The sequence below is a fragment of the Corvus cornix genome, chromosome 13, assembly GCF_000738735.6.
Source record: "Corvus cornix cornix isolate S_Up_H32 chromosome 13, ASM73873v5, whole genome shotgun sequence".
In the NCBI taxonomy this organism is placed as follows: domain Eukaryota; kingdom Metazoa; phylum Chordata; class Aves; order Passeriformes; family Corvidae; genus Corvus; species Corvus cornix.
This window is the reverse complement of record NC_046343.1, coordinates 15,006,369-15,015,481: the sequence shown is the minus strand read 5'-3', so window position 1 is coordinate 15,015,481 and position 9,113 is coordinate 15,006,369. Positions and strand designations below refer to the sequence as shown.

At 57.9% G+C, this 9,113-nt stretch overlaps 1 protein-coding gene across 1 annotated transcript; it reads right to left on the bottom strand.

The window, feature by feature from the left end:
- Positions 1 to 569: 569 nt before the first annotated feature.
- IK (IK cytokine) lies at positions 570 to 8,704 on the bottom strand. Its single transcript, XM_039559837.1, has 20 exons — positions 8,611 to 8,704; positions 7,872 to 7,938; positions 7,563 to 7,655; positions 7,114 to 7,173; positions 6,456 to 6,623; positions 6,258 to 6,372; positions 5,981 to 6,051; positions 5,825 to 5,871; positions 5,436 to 5,599; positions 5,208 to 5,316; positions 4,763 to 4,802; positions 4,158 to 4,383; positions 3,893 to 3,911; positions 3,357 to 3,435; positions 3,023 to 3,103; positions 2,428 to 2,485; positions 1,995 to 2,083; positions 1,572 to 1,680; positions 959 to 993; positions 570 to 799 (listed from the first exon to the last, which is right to left on the bottom strand). Exons 1-20 carry the CDS (start codon positions 8,624 to 8,626, stop codon positions 772 to 774), a joined length of 1,674 nt encoding a protein of 557 aa, XP_039415771.1. The 5' UTR covers positions 8,627 to 8,704; the 3' UTR covers positions 570 to 771.
- Between the last annotated feature and the right edge of the window lie 409 nt (positions 8,705 to 9,113).

Sequence of the window (9,113 nt, the reverse complement as noted above, 5' to 3'; positions counted from 1 at the left end):
ATTGGGGGCTCCACAGACTCCTTAATTCGCACCCCGTCACCTCGTCTCTCTGATCCCAGGGGAGGGGGCGGCCAGGTGGCACTTCGGCCCCCTGCAGGGTCTGGGGCCTTCAGGGCCCCCCTAGAGACCCCAGCCCAGCCAGGAACCACCGGCAGCGCCCCCGCGCCGAGGGGCGATCCCAGCTCCCTGCTGTCCCTGCACTGCGGCAACAAGTTTTGCCTGATGCTGGCCCCATCAGAGACCCAAAGCAGCCTTCTGCCAGCACTTGGAGTAGCTTGCATATCCTCTGCTTCAGTTCAATCCACTTGCATTACCCGAGCTGAGGGTCCCATTTCTTCCTCCTGCCCCGAGGCACAGAATGTTCAGCTGGGATTATTGTCCCCAAATAGACTTGTTAATTTTATCCAGGGCTGCTGCTGCCCCCAGCCCAAAAGGCTCCCACAATAAATGCACTGAGCCACAGTTTGCCCTGTCAGCACCAGGAGTGCTAGCATCCCTGCTTCTCCGAAGGACGCCAGAATGTGCACAGGCACCTACCTCCTCTCTGCACACACAAACATGCTCACACACAAATTTGATGTGATTTTATTACGGCTACAACATTTACACAGCACAGGCTCTGCAGCAAAGAGCAGAGGGAGGAAAGAGCTCCCCAGCCCTGAGCAGAAAGTGGACGGTGTGTGGGGCAAGGAGAGCACACCAGCACGCTCCAGGAGGGCAGCTCCCAGCAGGCCAGGCTTCCAGGAGAGGGAGGAAGAAACACAGGAGGCATCAGTACTTGGGACGTTTCACCTCAACCCTGGAAGAGAGAGAGAGGGGCAGGAGAGTGGTGAGAATGCAGGGCAGGCAGGTCAACCACTCACCCATCCAGGGCTCAGCACTGAGATCCCCATTTCCACACCACAGAAGGTATGGGAATCCCAACAGGGGAGCCACAAGCAGAGACAACTGTACTAACCCATCAGCCTCCAACTTCTTCCTCTTCTCGATGATCTGCAGAGAAAGCACAAAGTCCTGTTACCCAGAGGGGCTGGAGCGTGCCAGATACACCCGGGGAGAGCTGTAGCCAGGCCAGAGTGAGCTGAGGGAGCTACAGCTGGAGAAGCTTGGCCTGTTCCCTCTTTGCTCCTTTCTGGCCACCACAGACCGTTGGTTCTCACCTTCCCCAGCCCATCCCATACTGCTCACTCTGCCAGGACAACCCCCAGCTCTGCCAGTTGGCAAATGAAGCCACTAAACATGTCCTGTCCCCTCCCATCCCCTTTGGATGGCTCCAAACTAATGGTTTGGGGCATGTTCAGCTGCTGCACAGCCCAGAGCAAAAAGCCCCTGACTGGGGCTGTTCCAAATGCAGCTCCAGATTCCTCTGCAATACTGAAGCCCCAAATACTTAGCCAAGGCTCTTGCAAGGAGCAAATCCAGTTGGTAAAGAGCCAGCCCTCCTGCCCACACACACTGGCAGCACATGAAGAGCCATGACTGGGACAGCGAGGGCAGGACTGGGTGGGAGCTGTCCTGGGCCATGCTGGCAGCTCCCGGCTCAGCAGCCCCAGCCCAGCTCGGGCCCTCACCGCGCTGATTTTCTTCCACTGCCGGTCCAGCTCCGCCTTGTCGTTCGTCTCCTTGAAGCGGCGCGTTTTGCGTCCCTCAGACATCTTGATGCCGTACTGGAAGGCTGCCCTGGAGAAGGAGCAAGACATGGCTCAGGACTCACAGGGGAGCCACAGCCTGCCAGAGGAAGGGACACATCTCCCCAGCCATGAGCACATGCTCCAGAGTTGGCCTGAGCCCCTGAAGGCAGCTCAGGAGGCTGGAGTCCTCAAGAGCAACACTAAGAGCAAAAACAAACCACCAGGCCCAGGACCCACAGCTCCTCCTCAGGTCCTCATAAGGGAGCCCCCAGCTTGCTTTAAGCTGCCCCAGCACCCAGGTTTGGCCAGTGGGGCCATCCCACCCAGAACCCTTGCGTGGCCCTTCCTGAGGGCTGCACTCACTTGGGCAGAGCCTCCTTGTTGTTCATGTACTCGCTGTACTCCTCCTGTGTGTCGAAATCCCAGCGGCCCAGAGGCCCCTTCTTATTACCCTGCAGGGAGAGAACGACTCAGAGCGGCTCCTCAGTTGCTGCTGGGAGGGCTTCTCACACAGCCCTGCACACCCAGCCATGAGGCTCCATCTCCCACCAGCCCCAAATCCCTTCCCCAAGTAGCTCCAGACAGGAGATTTCATGGAAAAGGGAGTCAGAACAGAGTAGCACGCCTGCCAGCACCTCTGGGTCAAGTGCCAGTGACAGGTTTTCTCCCTGATACAACAGGGAGCTGATCAGCAAACCCCAAAGCTCACTCAGCACCCAGCTCCAGTGCTGCTTTTTTCCCATGGGATCCTCTCAGCCAGCATTAACACCTACTTTACTGGCTGCTCGCAACACACCTGATCCATTTTGCTGTAGTCCACCTCCTCATCACTGTCCACAGCCATATCATCCATTCTGGGGGGAAAAAAACAAGGAAAGGGTTCAGAGTGGGTCCATGAGATGTAGCTCAGGACCTCAGAGCTGGTGTAAGTCATGTCTCATGGCCTCGGACCAAACACACTCAGTTCCTGGACCAGAGGGAAGTGCCCCCAGCTGCAAGCCCTGCAGGTGACCTATACGACAGGGCATCAAAGGTTGGAAATGCTTCCAGGATGACTCTGCAGGCTGAAAGCTGTTCCTCTTCCACTGAGGGAGGCCAGAGCTCCACAACCACATGGATTTAACAGGGAATCCAGCAGATTCCTAGCCACCTCAGCCTCCTCCTAGCTCTGAGGGACAGCAGGCTCCAGGCAGCCACTTACAGCAGACAGCAGCTAAGAAAAGCCTGAATCAAGGGCTTGGGATCATTTTACTGGTCAGCTGTTCCCACAGACAAGGCCAGGCCTACTCCCACTACAAGTAGTGGGGCTGATGTTCAAATTCTTGCTGCCAGAGGACAGCAGCCCCTTGGCACACCCCGCTCCCACCCCACAGTTTCCCGCTGTTCCTTACGTGGCAGGGTAGCACTCAGCATAGCTGTTGGACATGCCAAAGAAGTCTCCCAGCTGCTTCTTGTCTTCTGGCTTCTTCAAAGTGGCAGCAGTTAAGGAAAGCACCACATGAGCTGATCCCTACAGCTACAGGCTGGGCACAGCCAGCTGGAAAATGCTCTCCTGTCCCAACACAACCAAATCAGGGGGTGCAGAGCTTTTGTTTGGTGTAGGAGAAGCAAGGCTTGGGCAGCATTTCCCTGCTACCAGGTGAGGCAGGACAGCCCTTCAGATGTGCTTGTGCCTGCAAGCCCAGCCCCACAGCCAGCCAGGCTGGCACAGACAGTAAAGGATATGCCTCTGTTCCCTCCCAGCCAGCAGCTCCAGCAAACTTCTCATTGATGGACTTGATGAGCTCCTTGGCTGAGCCAGGTCCTGGGGTAGAGAAAGCAGCAGGTTATATTTTGGGATAAGAACAGCTCACTGCAGAACACTGGGGCTGGGCAGAGTCCCTTTGGGACACAGTAACAGGCAGGACAAGCTGCAGGTGAGGTACAAGAGGGGGAGCAAGACAGTTTGGCACTGATGAGGTGGGCTGATCCCAGGAGACCTGGAATCTTACAACGGTTTTTGTTGGAAGGGATCTTGAAACCCATATCATTCCAACCTCCCACTATGCCAGGCTGCTCCAAGCCCTGTCCAACCTGTCCTTAAACACTTCCAGGGATGAGGCAGCCACAGCTTCTCTGGGCATCCTGTGCCAGGGCCTCACCACCCTCACAGGGAAGAATTTCTTCTTAATATCTAATCTAAATCTCTCCTCTTTTAGTTTAAAACCATTCCCCCTTGTCCTATCCCTATCCCTCTCAGGTGTCCACGCCACTTGACTCACCTTTGTCGATGTCTGTGGGCTGCAAAGAAAAAGGAGAGACACAGTGTCGATCACACAGAGCTGAACCACAAACCCTACAGGCGGTGCCAGTGCTGCCTCACTTGCTGAGGGAGAGGACAAGCACCCAGCAAGCCCTGGGGACAGGCAGAGCTCAGCAAGAGCCGACACTGGCACGTGTAGGGGCACAACCAGAGACACCCACAGCCCCCCACCCCCACAAAGGGCAGAGATCAGGTGGGACAGTCCTTCACAAGCAGAGACTCACCTCATCATCAGCTTTGGGCTTCTCAAAGTAGCTGTGCCTCTTCTTCTCCTCCTCGCGCTCCCGGTCACGCTCCCTGTCCCTCTCGCGCTCCCGGTCCCGGTCACGTTCTCGGTCCCGGTCACGCTCCCGGTCCCTGTCACGCTCTCTCTCCCGGTACCTCTCCCTTTCCTTGTCCCGTGGCATCTTGGCAGTGGAGGGCACATAATCCCCAATGTCTTCAAAGATGCTACAAGTGGAAAAGAGCCTGGAGTTACGTGCCCTGCAGGAGGAGAGGCCATAACCACCTCCCTGTGACCTGAAGCACACAGGACCAGCACCGAGAGCTAAGGACACCAGATATGGAAGTGGCTTCCACATCTGTCAGAGGCATCACTGCACTTCTGCTCCCTTCTGCTCCAGGACCTGAGTCTTGTGGTCCAGGGCAACAGTGAGCCCTCACCTGCCTCAAGCCTGAAATCCAAACCAGAGCTTGCCTCCAGCCTTGTCCTACAAACTGCAGGTCCAGCAACTCCAAATTCAGCCCCTTCTAAATGTGGTGGGCCAAAAAGACATCCCCTAAGGGACAGAGCTGTGACCCCATAGCCTGAGGGCAGGAAGGCACTTACTTCATATCAGCTTCAGGAGGCTTCTTCTCATCCAGCTTCCCTGCAAGGACACAACAGCAGTGAGACACACGTCACCCACTCCGCCCCCTGTGCTGCTCCCCAGTCCAGGTTCCAAGCTGCAGAAGTGGCAAGCCTGGAGGATGTCACATCATACTCAGCCCCCCCAGGAAGCCATTGTGTCCCTCCCCAAGAGGGGACATTTCTCCAAGGAACTGGGCCTTCACCAGGAAGAGCAGAGCACCATGAAGTACCCTCACAGCTCTAATTTCCCAGCAGCCTGTCCCGCGTGCTCCTGCCTTCAGGACACAGCACTCAGGAAATCACTGTTCTCCAAGTCCACTGCCTCATGGCACAGGGGAATGCCACAAACCAAAACACATCCCATTCCCTTGGGATACGCTCCAAGCACTAAACTCCTATTACTTGCTTCCTTTCATCTCCCTACCTTTGTCTTTCTTCTTGAGCTTCTTGTTGCGGGTGCCTTGCCTGAGATAGGACAGGATCTGCGTGAGCTTGCTGATGACAATGTCGTTGGTGGTCAGCGTGGTCTGTGCCTGAAAGGGAAAGCCACAAGGAAGCATCCTGCTCCCTTGACAGGGAGCCCCTCCTAGAAAAACCTGCTCTGGCCGATTCAGAGCAGCGAGGTGAAGCAGGCTGGAGGCCAGCTGGGTACCTCCATGGTGGGGCAGTCAGCCTTGCTGCGGATCAGTGTGGTGGGGATATCGGTGTCGGCATACTCATCATCCAGATCGACCACATAGGCCATCCTGCCTGGCAGGAACAGCTCGTTCCGCTCATAGGTCTTGTTCTTGAACAGGATGCGGTAAATGTTGCGGCCTGGACAGAAGGCAAAGTGTGGGAAAGCAGAGGACAAGCCCAAAGTGAAGCATGTTTAGGTTATCAGCAACACGAGAATCTCCTCCTAAAGACACACTTCCTCCAGGCCTCAAATTCAGGACTCTCCCCCTCCAATGGTTTTCATTCCTCCATTCACCCTCCAGGATTTCTCCCATGTTCACAACACAGACAAGGTAGGGAACAGCCACATCCACACAGTCTTACCCAGTCGGGTCTTAAATTCAATTTTGTTCTCAGGATCTTCATCTTTCCTAAACAGAAACAGAAACCAGAAGTATTAGAGCCGAGCAAATGTCTCCTCTGCATCCTTCTCTCTGGGAGGCAGCTGCACTCAGGAATGCAAAATGTTCAGTCACTCACTTTGTTTCTTTCTGGGGCTTCTCCATCATTTCCTCCTCTTCCTTCTCCTTGCTGGCAATCTCAGCCCGGACCTGGATGCAGAGTAAATCCACACGTTACAGCCCAACCCATACCATTGCTGCGCATCTCTGAGCCCACTTCCACCAGCTCCTCAACCCTGAAGCAACCCTTCCCAGGAAGGGAAATCCACGCTGCCAAGACCAAGTGGTTACACCCATCTTGTGTGTCTGTGGGAGAGGACAGGGCAGAAGAGCAGCATGCTATTATCTGCACTCACCTTCTGCAATAGCGCAAAGTCCAGACCCTTCACCAAGTGAGTGTGCTCCATGTCACCACCCAAGAACTTGGACTCCTGGATCAACTGTCTCCTCTTCTCCGCAGCAGATTTATCCCTGTGCAATGAGAACAGAGCCAGTTAAGGGCCAGCCCCCCCAGATCAGCCCGGCGAGCCGAGGCCCCACCTCAGCTCACGTACGCCTCAGCTGTGGGCCCCACAGCCCTATAGTTGGCAGTGGTGCTGATCAGCTCTGTCTCCTCGTAGTCCTTGTTCACTCCATCTCTCCTCTCCTTGGCTCGATCCCGGTACTTCTCAGCCAGTTCCCTCTCACGCTCGATCTCCTGCTGCCGCAGCTTCGCGTAGTAGCTGGGGTGGAAAACAACTCAGGGTTAAGAGTGACCCGTTCATGTTTATGAGGTCAGGTAACAGTCCTTGAGGCCTCACATACACCTGTTCTGCTCCAAACCCCTTCTCCAAAAACACATTAGAGCACCATGGGAACTGCTGTACTGAGGCCGACTAAGGAGGAGCTCCATCCTCCCTTCCAAAGGGAAGGGGTCCAGTGCAGCTCTGCTGTGCAGCCCTGCCCCAGAGGACACAGTGATCAGCAAATGTCCCACCACTGCCCTGCTCTGCCAGACACCCACAGGGCCTCTCCTGCTCCTTCTGGAGGTGAAGCTTCAGCCCCACCCTACTGCTGCCCTGCCACAAGCAGTGACAGTTCCTCAGGCTGAGCTTCAAAGCTCCAAAATAATCCACTCCAGGCCCTCTTTGGGAGCTCAAGAGATGAGAATTGCTTCCACAGGCAGGCATGCTGTATAATGACAAGTTCTGCTGCATCTCTTTCCCCACTTACCTTTTCTTCTTCCTCCTGCGAGCAGCTGGATCTTCATCTTCATTGTACTCCCGGGGCATCCTGGAGAAGGGCGAGAAAACACATGTACAGTCTGCAGAGCCACATGGGTGGCAGGTGGAGAGAACAGTCCCTCAGACACAGCAGAGCACCGAGCTACTCAGAAATGGAACAGAACAGTCTCTCACACTGTCAGCAGGGAGAGGAAGGGAAAAGATTGATTTTCACTGAACCAAATCTGTCTCCTGCACAAAATGCCTTAACAGCCATGAAGCCTCGCTCTGTTATCCACAGCAGCTCTGACCCACCTGCTTCTCCACTTCTCACACTCATTGGCAAAAGCCTCTGTAGATACTCCCCTGCAGAGTGCAGGGGAGAGGGTGAGCACTGAGAGCTGAGACCCAAAGGGAAAGGGATTGTCCCACAGACCTGTGAAACAGAGCCCTACTCACTCATGGTGGCGAGATTTGGAGGGTGGTGCAGATGTTGGTGCAGCCCGCGGGGTCATGAGAAGCTTCCTGAAGTCTTCATTGGTCAGCTTGGATCTGCAAGGGAGGAAGGGAACAGAAATGATCGTTTCCAAAGAGATTTGGTGCCAGGCAGCTTTGGAGGAGAGCAGGTCCTGTGTGACCGAGGTGGGCACCAGGTGCCCGTGGATGGAGCCCAAAGGCTGCAGTGCACCAGTGACTTCCAGCTTCTCAGTAGGAATCAGCCTGGGGTCCCACTATGCTGGTCCAGTCCCGCCCCAGTGCTGTACTCACTGGTGGAACGAGTGTGAGTCGTCCACATCGTGGCCATCAGGGGCCAGGGGGTTGGAGAACGGCTCATCTGGGGGACAGGAGAGAGAGAGAGATCTCAGACACTGCCTGCATGGCCTCATTCCACTCCCAGCCGGGCCCCGTTCAGAAACCAAGAAGGGAGCAGTATCCACCTGCAGCTCCGAGGTGGATCCCAGCCCGCTGCCACCCGGGCCGGCCTCGCCAGGGTGCTCAGGACACGGGGGTCCCGCTGCCACTGCGAGACCCGCCGCCCCCCAAGCCCCGCGGCTCTGTGCCCTCCCAGGGCCTCCCCGAGGGTGTCCTGTCCCCCACACCCCGGGACAGCCCCTGCATCCCCTCCACGGCCCGAAACACCCCACAGCTCCATCCCGGGGCGCACCCAGTATCAATCCCCGCGCTGAGGGTCAGCCCCCCCCGCACAGCTCCTCACCCCTGGGCTGCCGCGGGTCCCCAGCCCGCGAGGTCCCCTCCCCCGGCTCCGCGGGCTGTGGCTGCACCCCGTCCGCCCGCAGAGTTGTCCCTCGCACCGGGCCAGGGGTCCCCGGGGGTCCCCCCGCTCCCTCAGCGCAGGTTGGGCCTACACCGCCCCCCCCGCCGCAGCCGCCCCGCCCTGAGCGACACGACAACCCTCGCGCGGGCCAAGTGTCCCGGCCCCGGGGGTGCCCGGGGGGGCCCCGTGTCCCGGTGTCCCGTGTGCGGTGTCCCCTGTCCCCGAACTCACTGTCGCGGTCCGGCATCGCTGCGCTCCCAGCTCCGCTGCGCGGCCCTTCCGCTCTGCGCTGCCCTCCCAGCGCACCCCGCGGCGGCCGCTCCCATTGGCGGGTGCGATCACGGAGGGCGCTCCCATTGGCGGGTGCGATCGCGGAGAGCGCTCCCATTGGCGGGTGCGATCGCGGAGAGCGCTCCCATTGGCGGGTGCGGTCACGGAGGGCGCTCCCATTGGCGGGTGCGGTCACGGAGGGCGCTCCCATTGGCGGGTGCGATCGCGGAGAGCGCTCCCATTGGCGGGTGCGATCACGGAGAGCGCTCCCACTGGCGGGTGCGATCGCGGAGAGCGCTCCCATTGGCGGATGCCATCGCGGAGAGCGCTCCCATTGGCGGGTGCGATAACGGAGGGCGCTCCCATTGGCGGGTGCGATCACGGCGGACGCTCCCATTGGCGGGTGCGGTCACGGAGAGCACTCCCATTGGCGGGTGCGGTCACGGCGGGCGCTCCATTGGCGG

Excerpts from the sequence above, each read along its gene's own strand:
- IK (XM_039559837.1), bottom strand. Across the intron at positions 7,656-7,871 it reads GACTCACACTCGTTCCACCA|ATCCAAGCTGACCAATGAAG; the intron begins GTGAGTACAGCA and ends CCTCCCTTGCAG. Across the intron at positions 5,872-5,980 it reads AAGCCCCAGAAAGAAACAAA|GAAAGATGAAGATCCTGAGA; the intron begins GTGAGTGACTGA and ends GTTTCTGTTTAG.